The sequence below is a fragment of the Seriola aureovittata genome, chromosome 5 (assembly GCF_021018895.1).
Source record: "Seriola aureovittata isolate HTS-2021-v1 ecotype China chromosome 5, ASM2101889v1, whole genome shotgun sequence".
Taxonomy (NCBI): Eukaryota; Metazoa; Chordata; class Actinopteri; order Carangiformes; family Carangidae; genus Seriola; species Seriola aureovittata.
Window position 1 is genome coordinate 6,555,221 of NC_079368.1, and position 22,341 is coordinate 6,577,561.

General features: G+C 42.1%; 2 protein-coding genes across 5 annotated transcripts in view; one reads left to right on the forward strand and one right to left on the reverse strand.

Annotated features, from left to right (window-relative positions):
- zdhhc8b (zinc finger DHHC-type palmitoyltransferase 8b) overlaps positions 1 to 17,594 on the reverse strand; it is a 69,974-nt gene extending 52,380 nt beyond the window's left edge. Inside the window, exon 1 of the mRNA XM_056377359.1 lies at positions 16,676 to 17,594. Within this exon, the coding sequence (XP_056233334.1) occupies positions 16,676 to 16,779 (104 nt within the window). The 5' untranslated portion in view covers positions 16,780 to 17,594. The remainder of the gene's footprint in view (positions 1 to 16,675) is intronic.
- Positions 17,595 to 17,791: 197 nt separating this feature from the next.
- pgam5 (PGAM family member 5, serine/threonine protein phosphatase, mitochondrial) lies at positions 17,792 to 22,330 on the forward strand. Of its 4 annotated transcripts, none has more exons than XM_056377364.1 (6): positions 17,792 to 18,255; positions 18,770 to 18,942; positions 19,830 to 19,955; positions 20,344 to 20,432; positions 21,234 to 21,367; positions 21,791 to 22,330. In XM_056377364.1, exons 1-6 carry the CDS (start codon positions 18,026 to 18,028, stop codon positions 21,939 to 21,941), a joined length of 903 nt encoding a protein of 300 aa, XP_056233339.1. In that variant the 5' UTR covers positions 17,792 to 18,025; the 3' UTR covers positions 21,942 to 22,330. The 4 variants fall into 4 exon arrangements, with proteins under 4 accessions (XP_056233339.1, XP_056233340.1, XP_056233336.1 ...); XM_056377365.1 differs by having other exon boundaries at positions 17,793 to 18,255; positions 21,237 to 21,367; XM_056377361.1 differs by having other exon boundaries at positions 17,793 to 18,255; positions 19,830 to 19,954; positions 20,337 to 20,432.
- The last annotated feature ends 11 nt before the right edge of the window (positions 22,331 to 22,341 follow it).

A 22,341-nucleotide genomic window follows, 5' to 3' on the forward strand; every position in this document is an offset into this window, starting at 1 on the left:
AGGGCTTGAAAAATGTGTTGGCAGCACCAGCAGCCTCCCTCCTCCTCGAGGGCGCTCTCGGGGTAGACCCACATGTCTGCAAACACACTGCTTCAATACACAACTCTGCCTCAGGAGCCCACAGCAGCACATGTTTGCCTGCTCGTGCTAACCCACAGGCTCAGTCACACTGAATTTTGACCCCACAAGCTATGAAGACAAGATTATACAGTGATTATACTAATGAAACGGATAGAAGTGTGGAAGGTCACAGTATAAAGCACTTCTCCTGCAGCCACGCTTAATGTTGCAGATTCTACAGTTGTTCTAAAAAAAAAGTACGGAAAGTTCACATGCCATGTGAAATTAAAAAAAAAGTCTGGTTATGACGTTAATGTCTGATACAATCAAAGTCCATGTGTTTTTTGTCTTTGTAAATGTGTGTGTGTGTATATAGGAGAGTGCAAGGTCATGCCATGCTAAGAGGCTGATGGGAAGACGTGACCGGCAGTGTGACCCGGAGAGTCTGTTAGCAGCTTCTCTGCTGCCATGTGGCCTCAAGTCGCCTGATCCACATGTTCCGCTACAGGCTGAGCTGATGCTCCTCCGCTGTCTGCATACAGCGCTAGTATCAGTATTGGATTGCAAAACAGATATCATCCAATCACTGAAAGCCACGTCTGATATCCTGCACTTGTAGTCTGTGGGAAGCTATCCATCCGAATTGACTCTAATGTGCTGTTTAGTTAAGGTGTAGTACAAATATGTGTAAATATGCTGACATCCTTATCCTTTAATTTAACAGAGCATGGGTGTAGTGTGGTGTAAGTGCCATTTCACAGGCTTTTACCTTCCTGCCAAGAATATAAATATATGAGAGCACTGAATGCTGGAGATTTTCAGGAATGAAAACTGTCAAATTTAAATATAATTAATACAATTAAGGTCAATCTAAAATCCTGCCAAAACTGAAGCTATCAGTAGGGGAGAGGTATTTCTACATGCTTGTATTCAAATACATTTATTGCACAGCAATAACATGTTTTGCCAAGAGCTTGTTTCTTCCAGATTTGGTTGCTATTAGTTTCACAGTGCTAGAATAGAACATTAAGCAATTTTTTTTTAACTTTAGGTTTACATCGTTTGCCATTTTTGAATATTTTCAAACTTGGCTCAAATTATACTTTTACTCTCTTTTCCCATGTGAATAATTCTTTCTGCTGGTTACCATGGAAAATAAATCATTTCTAAGATAGTACAAACCGCAAACAGTGGTGTCATGCAAATTTGTTCAAGTGAACAGGACTAACACCATGACAGGCCCCTGAAATTGCAAGACAGATGCTCTGATTTATATTAGAGATGGTCTAAAAATATTCTGTGGGAATCTACAGTACAAGCAGGAGGCTGATGTTCAAACGCATGTTGTTCTTTTCTCCTCTTTAGCCTCAGCTCTGCATACGTGTGCCGGCACTCTCCTGTTCCACCTGCCACCACACCTCAAACCCGTGCCACATGAAAGCAGGCTCCACGGGCAGCTGTTGTCACATTCCCTGTCACCCCCTGCAGAGAGGCAGACCTTTTTTTCAGCCGCCCCAGACACAACATCAACTCCTCACCCGTCACTGCCAGAACTGAGCTGACGTTTTTCTAAGAGTCCAGGCTGAAATTTGACATTCGAGCTATGTTTGCGTATGCGTCCCTTTGGGTCTTTACTCAGCTCAGAGGGTGAGACAGCTGTACTGCTGCTATTTTGCACTATCCTGAAGAATTGTTTATGTTGCTGGTGCTTCCAGGAGCCAGGTGGAGCTTCTGACCGCTCAGCAGTTTCTTTGCGAATCCTGCTCCTCCTCTCCCCCCTCCTCCTTCAGGAAACTATTAATTTGGGCTTTCAATCAAATCAGTCTCCCAACATTGTTGATGTAAGTTGTGGCTCCCTGGCTGGTCATCTCTGCAGTTTGTGCACTCAGACTCTTAAAACACCCCCCAAAAACATGATTATAGCTGTCAGTGGCCAAGGCCAACTCAAGACCAAAAAAACACACGGTTGATTTCTTGCAGCAGTGACTGTGGCCTGCACAACCATGACTGAACACTACAGTTAGAAAATACATTTTACTTTACTTACATTTTACAGGGAAATGTTCAGAAGTACAGCAATATGCATGAAATAGGTCACAAATGTGTAATGCTGGAATAATTAAATAACTGCAAAACTATTTGCAATTAAACTTTAACTTGAAAAGCTTTAACAAACCAAGCTTTAACAAATCAGGAAAGAAAACTTTGTTCTGAAAGTAAAATGTGAATGAGGTCTCCGGGGAAGACCAAAGAGTCACTAATAACATTCAGTGCACATTCTCAGGGGGAGCTTCTCAATTTGCAGCACCCGGTGCATTAGTGCAGGCAGAAAAATACTTATAAGAGTGAGGAATGCCAGGGCCCGTTGCAGATAAGCGCTGCAACCCTGAATGATTTCATTAACACAGAGCAAGACAGACTATGCGAGGCAGGCTAAACCCACAGGCACGTATCGGAGGGGCTTTAACCTGCCACAGTGAGACGATGTAAACATGTACATCGCCTCAGACGCAAACTGAATGCACAGACTCCATCGTGGCATCGTGCTTGGGGTTTTACAGATATGAATATTCTTATCGCAGGTGTCTGTGAAGCATTGTCAACCTGACTGGAGAATACTGCTCCTCATTTTGGCAAAGACTTTAGGCAGATTAAAACTTCCAGAGAGGTGAATCGAGCTAGAGGGAAAAATGTGGACCGACGCAAGCTGACATCTTCATAAAACACATGGCAGGGGAGGATGTGCAGGAGCGGAATGTAAAATGAATTAAGGAGGGCAGCGAGTACAGAGCAGGGTATGGCCTTGTATAAAAATCGATAAAATAAACTAATTGATATTCACATATTATCCTGCCCGACATCAGCGATGCTAAAAGCCAGTGTTCTCATGGGAATAATGTAAAATGAACATTACAACTGCTGCATTATTTAACTTCTGTGGGTAGAAAGGATCTGGGAACATAGTTTCACTCAGAGATAGGGAAGGAAAAACATCCTGAGAAACTGAGCTGAGTAAATGTTCAGCTGGAACTTCAACATGGTTCAGTTGGAGCTGTCTGGTAAACTTGGCTGTTGCTGCACATTCACAGACACTGCGCATCACACAACACACAGCTGGACACACTGGGAAGGATGGCACCCTGTGCAGTGCAGTTTGTAACATGACATATCGCCTGACCCTGGATCTGTCCAGCTCTGGATCAACTGGATACCGAACATTGAAATGTTCAGTCACTTCTGCTGTTTTGAGCCATTATCTTAGGAAACTGTGAGAAAACAGAATTAGGGGGAGTAGGTGTCAGTCTAGACTGGGTAATTGGTCCCCTGTCAACAGGGAATACCATTAAAACAATTTGAGGGATCAGCTGGATTTGGCCGGGTGGCTCGTAGTTCCACAGCAGTTTAATCAGGACTTTAGCAATTATTCACACTGCTGAGAGTGCACATGGTGGCAGGAGTGGGGTGCTGTGCAACAGACTTTGGGAACAGCAGAGTCTGCTGTTCATGTCAGTTCTGATCAAATGCTTTTAGGCTGCTGAACTAACTGGGTGCAACCGGGTCACTGAATTAGCCGGGTGCACGTTGGATTAAGAACTAACCAACTAAGAACCAAGTCAGATCCTAATTTGGAGAAAAGTGCCACAGTTGATTGGCAGTGAAACTGTGGTGCAGCATCTCTGTGTGACTTCAGCACTCACTTGGGTTCAGGTCTGTTGGTATTTTACACATTAAGCACAGTATAACTTGCCTGTCCAGAGAGTCCGTGTCTAAGGTCTCAGCTCGCATTAACTGTCTTACCAAAAAGTTCAGGCTCCCATTATCTCATCTCTCAAGATGGATAATTTCACTCAATTCCCCAAAGAGAAGCAGCAAAACAAACAGAAAACATCCTCAGCCCAGACAGAGATAAGGCAGGATGACGCTCCTTCGCTGGGCCTTCAAGTTACACAGGACAGAGTGTTTCAGTTACTATTACCACGCCCGTCAAGCTTTCAGTTCTGGCACAGCACATATGCAGTTTACAAGGATAACAGTGGCATCTTTACCAATCAAAATTCTTACTAATTTTTGAAACAGTGGTTCTTTGATTTCTGACAGAGGTAGACAAGAGCTAGCCTCATATTTCTATCCAGTGACCATCAGCTTTGCCAGTTGAAATGACTGAAAGCTTTAGCTAGCTAGCTCATTAAGCTAACATTAGCACCATGAGTTGGTTGAAAAGGCGCTTCAGTCTGACTTTTTAATGTTTGCAGCTGAATCTTGTAAAATGTTTTTTTAAATGTGACCTTAATTGCTGTTGTGCTGAAAGACTGAGGTTAAAGTCGCGACATCAGCCCAAACTCTTATGTGCTAGTTGTGAACATGACTTTTTTTTTTATTTTTTATTTAACCTATAACCATAACAATTTAATGTAACCTTGTCAGTTAATGTTGTGCTCGGTTGGGTTACTGTTGTACAGTTGTATGTAAATCTTTGGGCACCCCTGGGCAAATTCCATCATGGGTTGATTTCTGAAGTGGGAGGAAAGAAGTAAACACAACCCCTGCAGTAAACACACACTTAAAAATGTTGCTTTCTTCCAATGTGAACTCCCTTTTTATTTCATTAACTTTCACTTTCACTTTCGGGACTGTTGCAGCACATTTGCATTCAGACTTTGCTGATATTGAGTGGAATCCATTCTTCCCTCTATCTGTCCATTGCTTCCTCAGCCACACAGTCCCAAAGCAGAATATCCCCCCCCCCCCCCCCCCATGCTTAAAAGTTGGAAGTTTCTACCAAATGCTGCTGCTTTTTTCTCCACACGTTTTGCTGATTGTGGCCAAAGAGCTCAATTTTAACTCCATCTCTCCACAGCACTTGTTTCCAAAACCACTCTGGCTTATCCAGATGCTGCTTTGCAGATTTCAAAACTTTTGTGTTGAGGTCACAGGTATGGTTTCCTTCTGATGTCTTTCCCATGCAGACTCTGTTTGAACAAGTACCGCTGCACAGTGACTCCACCACCACTCCTGTTCCAGTTAAACCTTCCTGCAGCTCCTTTCCAGTCATACAAGGGTTTTGCTTTGACTTTCTGCCCAGCAGATCTGCAGTTTTATCTGAAAGATTCCTTGGTCTCCCAGATCTAGTCTTGACTTCCACAGCTCTCCTTAACTGAACTCTCTTAATGACATTTTGAATGGTGGAATTTCAGGCTGGAAGCGCTCTGATTCCTTTTTATAGCCTCTCCTGCTTTACAGGCATCAGTCTGCTTCATTTTACAGATCCTCAGTCGGTTGCTTAGAGGAGCCCGTGGTTGTTGAGTGTTACCACAAGGTTTTAAGAGTCAGAGAAATTATCAGCTCTTGAATTATGCTCAGCTGACAATTCCTAATGACAATTTTTAACCTGCCTTACAAGTCCTAATGAGTCCATTAAGGCCTAACGAGTTAATGAGGTTTTACAAGCAGTCGGTTGCATTCAATTACCGTTGAATTTTTAAAGTTCATGAAATAAAAAGTAAGTAGACTTTGAAGAAGTCTAATTTTTTAATGTCTGCTGCGGGGGTGGTATGTTCTTCTTTTGCTGCTGGACAAAAGCTATTAATGATGAGCTTACATTTGTGCAGATAAACACACTGTTGAATCCATTCCTTAGCCTACACTTTTGCTCTCGTGTTTTTGGTTTTGGAAAGGCTTAAAAAAGACACCATCCTCCCAAATCTTTAAATGTGAGTATCACCCTTACCTGCAGCCCCCTTTGTCTTGTAGAGAAATTTAAAGCTTAACAGACCTGCTGTGTCTACTTACGCTGTGATTTGGCAATCACTGTTCTGGAGAGGGGTTTAGCAAACCGAGACAAGAAGCAAAATAAACCAAAAGCACCTTCACCCTGGAAGAGATGAGGTAGCACGGAGCCAAAGCACGCTGAAGCCCACTGAAACCCACTGCACACCGCCCAACGAAAACATTCAGACCACCCAATTAAAGTGCTTGGCTGACCATATCACATTAACACCTGAAAAAGTGCTATGTAAATAACACAAATAGAACCAGTGAACAGCTTTGTTATCATTTCAATTACGCTAACTACTTTAGTTTCTCTGTGTGTATCACTGATGATCATGTGTCTGAAGGATCGAATGAGAAGTTAAGACAGATCAGTTAAAGATAGAGCAACTATGGCTTCATCAGCTGTACATGGAAACCACTCTGCTTTTCTGCAGAATTTTGCACATTGCCGTGCCAAAGAAAACAATTTGACAGAGGAAATCCACAGCTCAGGGCAGGCTGGCTGCTCTCCGGCAGAAGCTACAGAGTCCTGTCTATGTCACAGATGTCGTCAACAACTTCCTTTGGTGATACTTTTTTTTTTTTTTTTTATTGTGTGTCAAATTGTGTAATGAAAACAGCACAGCTGCATAACGGCTCTCTTTCACTGGTGTGAAAAAGCTAAATAAAACAACCCTTGAGACTAAAATTAAAGTCAGTTCAATACAAGCACAAATTAAGTCCACATTCAGATTTAAAACTAGCCGTAAGTTTCAGACTCTGGAAGTGATTTCTCTCCATATGACACTCCGACACTATATTAGGAAGAAGTGGACCTGGACTCCGCAGAGAATGGTGGAAGCCTGAGGGGCTGAACACATTTGTCCATTGTGAATTAAACCTCATTTAAAAATATCCCCGCTGTCAAACATGATGCCATTCTTTTAAACGGGCATGACACAAAGATAACAGTGACAGATTGGAGCACAGTGGCCCACCTACTAACTGGTTCACGGCGACGCTTCACTGGGCTTCACTTTCTGTCTCCGCATCCTAGCTGTAGCTTAGCATATTGGCAGGAGTTTAGCGGCCAAACACACCTGTTTAGTCCAGCAGAAATTCAGCATAAATCAAAGGGCTGTATTTGCCTATTCTTTTCGTATGGGTTTTGGTGCCAGAGGAGTTCACTCACCATTTCAGATACGAGCCTAGAGGATGGAGAGTGGGTGAAAGCTAAAAAAGGTGGGGCTTGGGTGGAAGGCAAACAGCAGCCAATGCACGACACAATGAACTAAATGTATAAAAACAGGTTTTGCATGCCTTTTGGGAATTAAACAACTTATAAATATGAAAGTATAAAAAAGCACAATCCCCTGACTGTCACAGCAAAATAACTGACTGTTGCTGAGGCTCAAGTATTTGTACGTAGGTTTACAAGCAAAAAAAGGGCATCTCTATCTATAAGTACATGGTTTTTGGCAGGTCAAGCTGTGATAAATATTAATATGAAACTGATGCCTCTTCATAAACTGCCCAGAGAGGTGTGAAATAAGAGCATGTGACAGAGGTGTCGGGATAAGGTCGTCTCTACAGTGAAGTACAAAGTCTGACAGCAACCATCCTGGCTGAAGCCCCTGGATCCATGGCTTCAAAGAGAAGTCCACTTGTATTTATAGACACACACACACACACACACACACACACACACACACACACACACACACACACACACACACACACACACACACACACACACACACACACACGCGTGTTGGTTAGATTTGGCATGATTTTGTTCCTCCAAACCTCTGTTAACTGCGTTTTTGGCCCCTTGGGTCAGCAAAAATACGATGAAAAAAACGCAACACTTACATGTTAATACCTTTTAGATATGTGTGAGCAAACAGCTGGTTATTTACTCATCCAGCAAATACTGACTGCGTCTGTAGAGCTTTATCACTAAATAGCTGCCTGCTGTGTCTCGAACTCAGCCTGATGAGAGCAGTGAGAGTGAACCACACAGTAAAGGTGTGGGGTAGAAAACCCATACAATAAGCTGAAAAATGCTTAAAAAAAAAAGCTTGATAGAGCTATGAGGGACCACAGAGTCAGGTGTTATTTGTCAAGAAGAGTGACACTGTTCACATGCACAATGCTTGATGTTAATGTAGCGAAATGATTATGTGCACACCACCCCCAGTGGTAGCATCAAGAAGACACCACACAGACTTTGCACCAGGATTGTCTAATTTTTCTAGAAATATATTCAAATTTAACATTTTCCTACCAAAGCTATTTTAATCAGAATTGTTCAAAAGATGCTATAATCTCAATTTTTATTTCTTAGCGGCTTTAGGTTCAAAATGTTGATATCTGTGTTGTTCTACAGTAGCTATGTGGTTGAACTCCACTGCACAGATGAATGAGTAGTGGCTTTGTTTGATGCGCCCTCTCATCGCCACAGACTTCTAAAACCACATACTTATAAAAGTGGCAAAGATGCGGAAGACCTGCCCTTATAATCACAGAGTCCATCTGCCTGTCTTCCTCTGCGTCCCAGAGATGGACACAGCTACACTCCTGTAAACACTGGGAGCCTCGGCTTGCTATGGACTCCTTGATCTCTCAGAAAGCCACTCCAGCCAAGGGTGTTAAGACATAGAGCTCTGTTTCTACTTATTACCAGTCATGGTCTCCCTCTGGCAAAACAACATGAGGGGAAACAGGGTGGAGACACCCATGGAGGGAGAGGCTGGAGGTCTAAATTAATCCCACATGTTCCCTAAGAGGAGGCTTTCCAGGCGGCCTCAGTTTATTCGGCTGGTGGGAGGGTGGCGGAGTACAGCAAACTCTGAGAGCACCTCGCTGCGCTTTCCCGCACTTTTCGCCCACACACTTCTGTGCACTGAATCCACATGTATTCATTTACTTCAACTATGGCATCACAAGGCACAATTTAGCTTTTGGCAAGCACCAGAACTGCAGAAAGTAAGCGCTTCAGAGAAACCAAAAGGGTTTTAAATAGACACGGAGAAAGGAGCAGAGTCACGAGTTGCAGTGGGAAACAAAAAGAATCTAAAGGTTCCTCCAGTTCTATTGATCTGTAGCAGAAATGACACATTTGGACAAGTTTAATACATTTCCTCCCTGTACTTCAAGGCATGTTACATTTTTCAAATCCATGCATATTACAAAAGAGTGCTCAAGCAGAAAACACAAGTTTAGCACTTGGCAGAAAGACTATGACTAATTTTAGAGAGCACTGATTTTATTAAAGCTCAACATGTGCTGGGGAATCATGCTAAAAACATGATGCACAATTTAGACTGTTTCTCACCTGCTGTTGCACATTATGATGTTCATGTTTTTATTCATTTATGATAAATTGTGCTAAACTGCAAACAATATTCTCACCCTGTTTAAGACATATTGTCTTATGCAAATGAGTTTTGTCTTTTGCAAGCATTTAGATAATTCCACAAAAAAGGGAACACATCGGTTAATTTTGAGGAATTATGCAATTTTTGAGATTTTAGGATTCTCATTACGCACTTTTAAAAACATACACAGACACTTACAGTCAGATAAGCTTATTACCTAAGATGTCAAATATAATCATTCAAATTACAGAGGAACTAAATCAGGAAAAACTTGCTTCTACCTGAAGCTTAATGTAATTTTAATTTGGCACCAGTTTGTGTTTGTGTGCCATGTAGTGTAGTCAGTCACCCTGCTCAACGGTGCATGGTAGAAAGCCAGGGAAGAGGATCTGTCAGCATTATCTTAACCTAGTTGTCGAGCAATGACAGGAAGGCTGGATGGAATGAGATTAGATGACCTGGTCTTTTATTCTCTGGGCCTCTTTCACTCATCAATACTGACAGAGGCACACCATTTTGGACTGTATGAAAGCTCTGCAAGCCAGCCGCTTGAACCTTGATGGCGAGAAGACAAGCCAAGACATTTTTCTCTTTAGTATAACTTTGCCTTTGTACTCTGGCCACTAACTACCACAGGTTAGGGCCGACTACAGCTGCAAGCAGGAAAGGAGATGCTCCACACTAGTGATGTAATGTAAAAGTGGAGTAATTCTATTAGTGAGATAATAATACCAGACAAATGACATTAACTTCTTTATTTTTTCTGTGGTTCCCTTAGGAGTCTTTAGAGGACCTTTGTTGGACTCCTGACCCCCAATGAGAACCACCACTCCACAGCTTCACTCAGAGAAGACACAACAGCTGGACATACCATGCCTCGACGGACAAGCTGATATATGATAGTTCCCTGCTACAGCGGACAAGACTGATTTGTGTGTGTGTATCTTGGATGTATTAGCTGTTTGCTAATGGTTGCTCCAAGCCAAAAAAAAGTCCCATTCAGATGTCCCTTAAGAACAACACTCATCGTTATCATCATCATTATTAGATCAAGACATTTGTCAGAAACTCACATTTGATCCCAATTACTGTCAAACAGTCAGCAGCTAAAAATATATAATATATGAGCGATGAGATTCAGACAATGAGTTCCCGCTGGAGTAACAACACGAGTTCTTCTCCTTTCCTCACCGTTTCAAACGAGTCTTTGGGGTCTCATGTTAGACATTTTCGAACCATTAACAAAATCTATCCAAGATTATGCCTGTTTGCATTTCTGTGTTCACCATGATAAACCAATGACACAATCGGCATCATGACACGTCACAAGTAACAGCAAGCCACAAACAAAATAGCTTTTTGTGATGAATGTGAATACCTTTCTGGATGCAGGTTAACCGTACAATGGTGCTTGAAGAAACGCTAAGCAAATTCCCAAATTTATTACAATTCATTCATGTTGATGGGGAGATGAATGTCAGCACCAACTTCCATGGCAACTACATTACACTACAGGAAAATTCAGGAGATCACCAAAGTCACTAAGATCCATCCTCCGGGGACCATTAATGCCTGGATGCAAATTCTCATGGCAAGTTTGAACCACAGTGATGTCAGAGCAACTTTGCCATCCCTAGAGCCATGTCACTAGCATGGTCAATATTCATGCTTTGTGTTATGGATATGCAAACAGACATACAACAGGTCAAACACCCCAATCTGATAAACAATAGTTTTAGGGACAAATATATTGGAAGGTATTTGATGTTGATTGGACAGTAAATGTTAGATGAGTAAAACCTTTGATTACAAGGGATTACATTAGGGTATACTAACTGGGATAATTTCAAATGAATTCTGCACTGACCGCTCTCTCATTTAGGGACACCTGAGTCCCCGGAGCACCACTCAAACCCCCTGGATAGCAGCAGCATATGTATAATAACTACAGTTTAGTTTCTAAGTGGTGATGTTCTACATTATAAACGAAAACAACACAACGCTGATGGATTTAAATAGAAAGTATCTGAGATTGGAGCTTCATGATGGTATCAAAGAAACAGAAAAGTCAAAGGAGTTTCGCTTCTGTACTGATGAAATCAGGACTTTGGGGGATGGAACATAACAGGAAGAGACTATTGGTAATTATAAATGCTTCTCAGTCAATAAAGTCAGGCACTCTGATTTAACTGTGATATTTTAGAAAATGGAAACAAGGTTGTTGTTTTTTTTTTTTTAACTACCACACAACGCTGCAGGGGCGAGGGACTGGTCAATCTGTAACAATAATGCAGGTTGGAACCGTGCCTTGTGGTAAACCATAAACCATAATGAGAATGATAATTAACCGAAAACCACCACACAGATTAAAATATGCTGTCAAAAGCAATGAGACTGTTAAGTAAAAAAAGGCTTCTGCATTAGCTCAAAGTGAAATAAGGTTCCTTCATTCATTACTGCCTGTCCCCTTAAGTAGCCTCTGAGAGCAGAAGTGACAACCCTGCACTGCAAGTGTCAATATCCAGGCCCTCACTCCAACGTGCTGATGGATGGGGACCTACAGAGGAAATTACATCGTTATCTAATCTGACAAAGCTAGGCAGGCCACACCAACCTGCTACTGGTCTTATCCTCAGTGAATAAAATAAAGCAGATATCTCTAGAAACCAGCAGACTGCGCCACGTGGATTTTATGAATAGGCCAAGGGGATATTTCGGCCCTGGTGAGCTTGCACGTTGGCTATTGGCTACTTTTAGCCATGTCAAGATTATCAAAGTTTTATCCTCTTTGTGACATGAGGAGAGGATAGCTCCTTATCCACCTCAGCTGAGGGGCTGAAACCTAATGCTGGGACAGTGTGTGAGGACGGAATAGTAATATCTCAGCGAATGTTTCTAATGGCAAGATGGGTAGGACATGTAGAAGACGAATACTGATGAGCTTGCCTTAAGAGCCGTAATTTGCTACTCTCATGGGAATCATGTAATATTTTTGTAAAGCTTACTTGGAGATTAAAGTTGCGCAAGCATGTCAGAGAGCCGTGCTCACTTGCTGTACATGAGTATCATAGCAGGGAGGCTGAGATTCTCTGGTGTCTAGATTTTATAGATGCCTCTTCATGAGTGCAGACAATGAAAGAGCTATTAGAGCATATTAAAAAAATGTCAGTTATTAAGTTCCTTCTTCTGAGAAATGCTCTGCCCTTGCAACATTTCAAACTTGGCATTTAAATAAACAAACTAAACCCAAATCAGACCCAGTGTCACATGAGCAATATTTGAAAACAGGCAGCCAAGACAGTCTGGCTCCTACACCAACCATAAACAGGATGAGTTAAGCCAACAATTCATTTAACTACATTCAAACACAGGGAGCCTCAAAGCCACTAACGTCACACGGGAGGAAGGCAAACGGGCTCTAATGGACGCTAATACCAAGCAGTGAGGCATTAATGATTACAAGCTTGTTAACCAAACCCCTTGACAAAAAGGACGACAGCAGCTCAGCATAAATAATCACATGCAGATTAGGATCAATGAACAAATACTTAAGACATTCAATTATTAAGATACTGAAAACCGTGATAGTGAAGAAGGAAAGGTGAATGCTTACAGAGGGCTCTAACCTCTTTGAGTTTACACACACCACTGGACTTGGTCATATTATTGGTGAATGTAAAAAAAAAAGACATATAACTATGAAAGAAAAGGCAACTGAATCCGAATCCTTTACTTTCTATAAATTATCTGATAGACCAGCTCGATAAAGGTCCCCCTGGGTTACATCCCTGAACCAAAGAAATATTTGCCACCAAAAGGTTCAACTTCAGATTTACAGAAAACAGAAGAAATCTTTATGTCGTTCTTTGACTTGGCAGCTATTGGCGAGGAGAGCTACAGTCAGCCTACTGTTCGCCCAGTTATGCTACCTCAGGTTGGTAGTGCTGTCTTTTATTTAAACATTTCTCTTGCACTTTCGGCCTTTTAACCATTTCTGTTGCTTGAAGATGTAAACATAAGAAACAAATATGTGCATACATATAAAGTTAGCTTACATTAGCCAGTGAAGCAGGATTATTCAAAATGAGATGTATTCGGCTTATTCTGCTCTGCAGTTCATGAAATAATGGCCTACAGATATTGTAAAACTGTAACCTGGCTACATAGCTATTAGTCAGAGGTAAAAACACTGCAACTTTTCAGTCAAGGCTCAGTTTTACCCTTAATGTTTGAGGTCTCTGTATCTTCTCCTCTTCCTGTACTTTGTAAATGAGGTAATTTATGTAAACATTTTGCTCCTGAAACCTGTTCTCCAAACATTTTACAATCAAAGAGGTTCTAAAATGAATCCTGTCATTCTAAGCTGAACCATTTAGGGGGGGCATTTATGTACCGAGATGTAGAACCTAACAAGGTTAAAGCACTTGTTTTAACAGCATATCGTGGTTGATTTTCAACCCCCTCTTTTGACAACTCAGCACGTTCTCGACTAACAGATCATAAATACCTTTAAAAAATCTCTACAAGAGATTCAGAGTGGTGCACAAACGAAAAACAATGCATGGTTAAGGATCTAAATGAAGTCTGATTCAATGGATGTACACTGAAAAGGAGGAAACAGATGTGGAAGCTGAAGATTAGATTCCTGTCAGGCCCGCTCTCATGCACAGCTCTGCTCTCAGTCTGGCAACATGCTGGCTTCAAATGCCACCACTGACTACCACTCTCATAATTCACCCCCACACAGCAAAAACTGCTGAACAGAGGTTTTGTCCAGATGATCAGCTGATTGATCCACACATCTATCCATGCAGACACTCAAGTGTGGGCTATTAGGCTTGGCAACAAATGAGAACGGCCAGTCTGGCTGTTCTGTTTCCAGAACAGGTTATACATTTGGCATATGGTCAAGGGCAGTGATTAAGCCATTCTGAGGACTGCCTTACTAAAAGGTAGAATAAAGCTTCGTCAATGCAGCCATACAGAACTGGGACAAATTTAGACATAGTGAGATTTCTAAGCTACTGCATAATAGGATCTCATTATAGACCCAGATAAGAGTGGGATAATATTATGATGGCTGAACCATGACTAAAAGCTTAATTTATCTTCAGTATTTTTTATGATGAGTTGTGGTCATGCTGTGAAGATATAAATAATTCTGTACTAATGTGTTCTAATTCAATCTCTGTGGGAAACACAAACTGTCAGGCGTCAGTAAGCCAAACACAGTAACACACCATGGACAGTGTGTGTGTGTGTGTGTGTGTGTGTGTGAGCCAGTGCTGACCCCAGGTCTCATCCTCTGTTGCACCAAATGGCCTGTTGGCAACAGTGAGACCTTTAACACACTGTGGCCTAGGAATAAAAAAAGATTTGTGTCCCTGGCACTCTGCTGTACATGAGTGCATATGAGGGAGTGGTATAGTTCTTTAGTTTTAACCCCTGCACGTCTGCCTTTGTGGCTGCCAAACAAAGTTGGCAACATGAAAATCTGAAATATTCCTACCGTTGCACTAGTTGCATGTTATTCTGGTTAAGCGACTTTAGATAAAGGTATACTACTACTCAGTGGCTTGTGCTGTAAACGTGTGGCTTTGGACTGCAGCCACACACAAGGCCAGATGACAGGGTTCCACATAATGGACGGAATGGATACGTGTTTGAGAATGTGGAAGCATGGCCTAGTTTGGACACAGCTCAATCCTCTGGGCCTTTTACTGGGAAATAAAGGAGCAACAGAGTAAAGTCTTAATCCTTGCCCTTGAACCATCTGCTGGGGGATGAACCTTAAAGTATAGAGTAACCTGAACCCCAGAAAAAAAAGGATTACTGATCATTTAAAAGATATGAGCAGCAAAAACTCTGACTTATACTATTTGCAAACAAAATGGCTGATTTACTGATCTCAAATTAAATCATAATACATGCTTACAACACAAGCTCTACACAGGACACTAAGGAGTGCTAGGATTGTTAAAGATACAACCTACTGGCACATCCCACAAACACCATATGTTTCCTTCAGTCTTGGTCATTAACCTGAGACAGAGAGTGCAAAACCACTGAGGGTGCTGCTGAAACATTTTCTGTCTCCATGCATCATCCAGGTGGGCCAGATCTTGCACTTAGTGCATCTTGCTTATGTTAAACTAAAATGTGATATAGATGTGAATAAAGAAATTCATGATTTAATGGTACAAATTCACACACGACATTAGATCCAAAAAGATAATAACTGCAGACATACTACAAGTACAAAATGGGACATATGATTTATGGTCTTTAAAAAAACATCACACCCTCAGACGGCGAGGAGCCAAATTCAACAGTTTTACTCAGACAGACTGAGTCTGGGATAAATGTTGGGTGATGTATCGCTACAGTTGTTGGTCTAGTTCAGGGGTCCCCATAATGATTTTCAAGCCCCCTCAAATTTCCCTGTGGATGTGAGATTGAACATGAGTTGATTTCATTGATAATCTATTCACCTTGGAGGTAAGCACTAAAGGAGAATGTATGTGGGAATGATGATTCACACCAGAGATATCAGACTCTCTGCTGTCACCTCCCATTGCTACAACGTCAGCTTTGCATTTAAGTCATAGCATTAACTTCCTCATTTATCAGATGGAGGGGCATGGGATGAAAGCCTTGCTACTTGGGGGTCCTTGGCATGATTGTGATGCTGGCTGATAGGATCTGTGACTATGCAATCATCCTGATTGCAGCTGGTGTGGACAGCCCAGTGTCCCCAGATTGTCAGAACCCTTGAACTGAATTAAAATCTGCTTTTGAGACAGTAAGGACCTGTTGGCCTTAGTCAGGGGTTCCCTGTAGACCTCATCTGATCACATTTTCTCCAGAGGGGACCCCTAAATAAGGGTCTAGAGTCAAGGTGGGGCGTGGTATTAGATGCACTGAAACCTAGGTGGAGACCCCCGCAGGACTCCACTTTGGGAACCCCTTACCTATAATAATTATAATGCTTCTTGATAAGTGGTGTGACACTGTAAGTATCCCAACTGAATGTGCAAACGTAACCGCCTAAACACAGCCGCCTGCTGGACCAACCATTTTAATTGTATCAACAACTGCCTGCGGCATTTATTCAATGGAAAGTGAGTATCTGCGGCCTAAGCTGTGGTCTCGTGCACGACCATTGCTTTTTTTTTTTTTTTTTTTTAAACTTGCATGGCTTATTGGAAGTTTGCCTTGCAGGTACTACGGCTGAATGGGCCGTCTCAGGCTGCACAGGAAGGCAGCATCTAAGGCTGCTCTTTGCAATCCCATTTCAGAACCGCTGCGAGATTCCCCGTTGGGATAGATACACTCGTATAAAACCACTTATTCCACCTAAGTGGCTGAATCCACCCATGCAAACTTCGAGCTGCAATCCACTCTTGTCTGTGTAATCTCAAGGCACACGGTCTATAAAAACACAGGCATGCACAGAATAAGAACAAGAAGCGACACAAACTTACGTGAAAACGAAAAATAAAGTGGTCGAACCCACAAGGAGTGTGGCAGCAGTGGACACTGGGATGTATTTGGTGGGTTTAAATCTCTTTCCAGCGCTGTTGGGCATTCTGTAATTTCCACATTCCTCAATTATTTATTCCGATTGGAGACGCATGTAGAAAAATGATCCAGTGTCCAATATAGTGGCCGTTGTTTGGCTATGAAAGGTACAACCAGTCCGTCTTTGCTATCGTTGAAGCCGCATAGATCCTAAGATAGAGAGGCAGGAATACATAGAGCTCTGTGAAAGCCTGGAAATCCCACCCTTACAATCCAGCCTACTAGTGAGGTCACTGAACCGCTTGAAAAAAGGTGGAGCCTCTCTGCAAACCTTGCAAGTGTCTTCTCAAGAAAATTGTCGGAGCTGTACGATGTCGATTATTTTGCATTTCAGCGGGAAGCATATGAGTCACCCTGCAATCGTTTTTTTCCCCGGGAGACTTCGTGAATATAACTGCTTTCCCACACATATTCAACGATTCAAACAATCTCCATGCTTACTTGATGAATTTAATAACATAATGTGTCTCAAAGTTTAGGATAAGTCGATGTTTTCATATTTTCTAACCCTTAAAGCTGCACTGCAGGTAGCTCCAGATAAAGCGTTCCTTGACTGAGGGAATGACACCAAACTCTACTTTAACTGTCAATTTCGGTATGGTCATTGTGTACCAATAAGTATGCATTTATATATAAAAAAAAACCCAGTTGTTGAAATGACTACTTATTCCTCTCATTGTCTCATGTCACTAAAATGGTCTGTGGAAAGCAGCAGGGACAACGTAAAGTTGAAATTACATATACATCATGTGTTGATTTAAACTGAAGAGAAGTATTTAAGATGCAGAAACATGTGGCCCCACTGAATGTTACATGTTGAATGGCGTTTATAGTGTCTCATCAACAGAGAGCGGAAAAATATGAATTACTCATACTGCTCTATAGTTATTGCTATAGATTTAGGGATTAGAGCGCCCTCGTGTGGCACACTTTGGGATTTATGTGAAAAGCGAAACCCAATTGTTTTGGCCCCGGCTGGCCACCGTACTGTTTGTAGGAAGCTGAATAGATTAGCTTGCTATCTGTTGTGCCGACTGTAGTTTCAATTTCTGGCCAAAGGTCGCCGCGCATTAGATGCCACATAAAGCGTGTTTTGTTTTGTCTTGCTGGGGTTGGAATTAACAGCCAAACGTCATTTAGCAAATCAATACTATACATTTGTGTGGCGAGACAGCGATACACCTCGTTAACGGTGGACTCGTTAAGCTGAGCTAATTAGCTAGCAATAGTTTGCTTCCTCGGCGGTTCACAGGATGTCGTACAGGAAAACTTTAAAACTTATTTGTGGGTTCGCCGGAGGCTCTGCTGTACTGGTGTTCGCCGCTGCCGCTGCCGACTCCCGCGGATACTTCGGAGAGCAGCGCGGAGAGGCGGCCAGTCGGTGGCCGAAATTCACCGTTCTTCGAGCTGCGCAGCCGGCGTGGACACCTGCCAAACACACACCAGCCCCGACAGGACACGCCTGGGACTTCAACTGGGACAAGTATGTGCCTCTACACGCGTTGTCTCTTGACTCATTATTTGAACGTAACAATCACCGATATATTCCCTCCGTTTTCCACCTTTCTCTTTTGTATGTTATTCAAAATCTCTGCTTAATATCCACGAGTTTAACAGCCTGCTGTGCACCACGGTGAAGTTTAGGTTGGTTTTGGTGAAAGAAGATATTGGACTAAAGTTCACGTTGTGCTAAATTGAATAGGCATTTTTGCATGCCGAATCTAAGGATGGACCAAGAGGATTTGTCAGAGGTCACGATCCTTATTCCTCGAGTTACACTGTTGCTGGCTAGACAGTCAGCTATAAATGGTTCATTTTTAAAATTGAGTTTGGGGTAGAGATTCTCCAAACTTAGATGTATGTAAATTCTTGAAAGTTTCATAGTGATCATCATCTTAAATCATAGTGGTGTTAACCCAGATTTTCATGCCTCAAGTTAACCATGCCAGACAAAGCCACTTCTAATCTCAAGATCACGTCGTCTTAACTCTGTGCAGGAGGGACCCATCTGTACTGTCCAACGGGAAGAAGAAAGAGAGTGCAACTGAGGATCCCAGCTCCGAGCAGGACAATGGAAAACCCAAAGCTACACGCAACATTCTCCTCATCAGACACTCTCAGTACAACCTGAGTGGGAACAGCGACAAGGAGAGGATCCTCACTCCATTAGGTCGAGTTATTTAATGGCTAGTCAAAGGACCAGTGTGAAGGATTTGGAGGGATCTATTGACAGTTTTCATGATTTGTATGATGAAACAGAAACTTAAAACTGCTGTGCTTTCTTAGCTTAGAATGAGGTCTTCGTGTCTACATGTCAACTATGGCCATGTTCCAGTGTGAGAACATGTCAACTCAACCTAATTAATATGCAAGAGATGGCAATGTGATTCGTTCTACTTGTGCTGAATTTGTATTTCCGTGCACTCTGACAAGAGATCCTCTTACACGGAGCCTCCGGTGTTGCACTGCCGTGTTTCTTGCTTCATTTTTACTTTGATTGCTTTATTTTTTCTTAAGGTTTTACTATGACTACTATTTTACTAATTTGGCCTTTTGTTATTTATAGCCTACTTCTTATTGTTTTTCATTGTGCTTCTTGGTGACTATGGTCTTATTTGACAATATTGTAAATGAGGTCTCTAAGTCAATGTATGTCTAAAGTAAAATAAAGGTTGAATGAATATTTTTTTTTACAGTAACCCAGAATGGACAAACAAAACATAGGCTCTAGACAGAACCTTTTGTGTTTTTACATTACCTGAGGGAGGGGTGACGTGAGGTATATTCAGTTGGTTGCAGTCTGCAACCTCACCTCTAGACGCCACTAACACACTGGTCCTTCAGTTATAACCCTTTATGTCACTCGGAAGGTATGCCACACAACGGTCTAGGGAGTAATTTTAGTCAAAGAACTTCAGATATATGTTTGGCCCTGTTGCAGGCTGTTCTGTCTCTGTGTGGAGAGAGTATCCCTTCTCTTGGTTGTTGTCCCACCCAACTTTTTTGATGGCAGATCTGACAGTCATTTGTTATAATGACTGTTGTCTCCGCTTCCAGGTCGTGAGCAGGCAGAGTTGACAGGCCAGAGGTTGGCAGCACTGGGACTGAAGTACGATGTCCTGATTCACTCCAGCATGGCCAGGGCCACAGAGACTGCACATATCATCAGCAAACACCTTCCAGGTAGTGAATAGACCACGCTGCCTATCAGTACTGCACTGTCAGACACCCAGCCTTCTTACTTCTCCAAGTTGGGAAAAGTGTGGAAAGTAAATTTGATCATTTGTAAGGCTTTGAAACATCAGATTTACTGCTGTTACATTGTCAAGGTTACAAACTATACAATTCCATACATATACACTCGCACATTTCCATTTGACACATTCTGCTGTTGAAATTGCCTGGAATACATGACTTTGTTGAAAAACATTTGTTGTTCGTATCCTGTTGATCTTTGTTCTCCCTCTTTTCTTTTTAGCATCAGTACCAGTTACAGCTGGCACAGAAATGCTGAACGTCACAAATGTATATTAACATTTTTTCCCCTCCTCACAATGTCGTACGGGTCCAGGAGTGGATCTGGTGAGCTGTGATTTGCTGAGAGAGGGCGCGCCCATCGAGCCGGTTCCACCTGTCACTCACTGGAAGCCTGATGCTGTGGTGAGAGAAGCTACACCCCCTCTACCTCTAGGGTGGGCTGTAGGCCAGATTTTCTGCATTCGCATATCCTTGTATAGGTAACTTTGTGCCACCCGCATGTCTGTGCAAGTGCTTTTTTACACTTGCAGCTGCAAAAATCAGCCAATACATCAGTGCAATGCCACAGGAATGGACCACAGGAAGAGTTAATTTCCAAAATGCCAACGTTAAAGGGAGTCTGGCAGCTGTGGATCAATCTTTTTTTATCATTGTTGCCATTGTTAGATTATCACTGGCAAGGAGCATTTAGTTGGTACATGTTATTTTATTAGTTAAGGGATCAATTCCCACAACTGAAAAAAAATAATCATGCAGGGAAACTGTTATTCTTCACAGCTTTGAAAAATAAAATTTGAAAAATTTAACAGTAACAATATGTGTTTTTATCTTGGAAGACGTCCATCTAAAAGAGCTTAGAACATAAGACACGGACATAATTGGACTATGCCTCTATAAACAACCCATGTAAACATATTATTCAGTAATTCCTTACTCTAAATGTTGGACATAATGGATTATTAATAATATTCTACAGAGAGCTGCGCAGCAGCAGTTTTCTGCCCTAAGTGACTCAGTACTGATTTAGCCTTTTATAGGAAGGGATGTTTTCCATATGGTTGGCCTTATTTTGGAATGACACTCTTCATACATTCCCTACACTGTACAGCAGCATCATGTATTGACTCTGTACTGACTGAGGGGTTCAGAACGAACCCCTTTCATGTGACAAAGGTGGCTTTCAACCTCTCTACCGTCCTCCAGCAGTACCATGAAGATGGAGCTCGCATTGAGGCAGCCTTCCGCCGCTACATCCACCGGGCTGACCCCAAGCAGAAGGAGGACAGCTATGAGATCATCGTGTGTCATGCCAATGTCATCCGTTATTTTGTCTGCAGGTTTGTGTCGCCGGCGGGCATGGTGATCGCGGCTCGGCCGAGGCCAGAGTGTGGCCTCTTGCTTTGCTAACCATTGTGTTTAAACTATGCTGTAGTTATGTCTCATACGATTTTAAGTTTTGAATTTGTGCTTCAGTTGTGTCATTGTGCTCTTGATGAAACCCTTTATGGAAAATTCTTGTTTGATTTAAATACTGTAGCTGCCTTGTGCTTTTCTTGGTGACTGCTTGTCCTGTGCTTCTGGTTAAAAGGGATATTTAGTAAATTCATCTAATTAATTATGAGAGATTAATATCTTCCAAATGATCACTTATTGGACAATATCACACACAAATAATGAAATAAATGCCTTGTAATTTTATAGTAGCTTCAGTACACAGATGCTCATTCTCAGCTACTCGTATCCGTCTTCTGTTCTCTCAGGGCGCTGCAGTTTCCCCCAGAGGGCTGGTTACGTATGGGGTTGAACAACGGCAGCATCACGTGGCTTACCATCCGACCTAGTGGCAGGGTGGCCCTCAGAACTCTGGGAGACGCAGGATTCATGCCCCCAGACAAACTAACACGGACCTAAGTAAGATTGCGAGTTCACGGGACTCAGTCGGCTGCAGGGTCAAAGCTCAGTTTTCTCCTTAAGTGTCTTGAAAATTACTTTTGATGTTATTATTTTGTAACTGAACTACCATCATGTAATGAGAGACTCTGGTGGTGGTGGTGGTGTTGTGATTACTTCCGTGCCATTGAACGCCCGCTGAAGTGATTAACAGCTGCATAGCAACTCCTCCTGAATGTAACTGAGGATTTTTACACAAGTGACTGACTTTTAAACCAAAAGAAATTGTATTTGTATAGCTGTTGTAAATGCAAGTCATGCTGTTAGCTGTACATGTCTTTACAGTATGCTGACGTGCGGATTATGTGTTGTACAGTGCAGCTGAAGTTAATAAAATCATGAATGCCGCAGTTTGTCACAT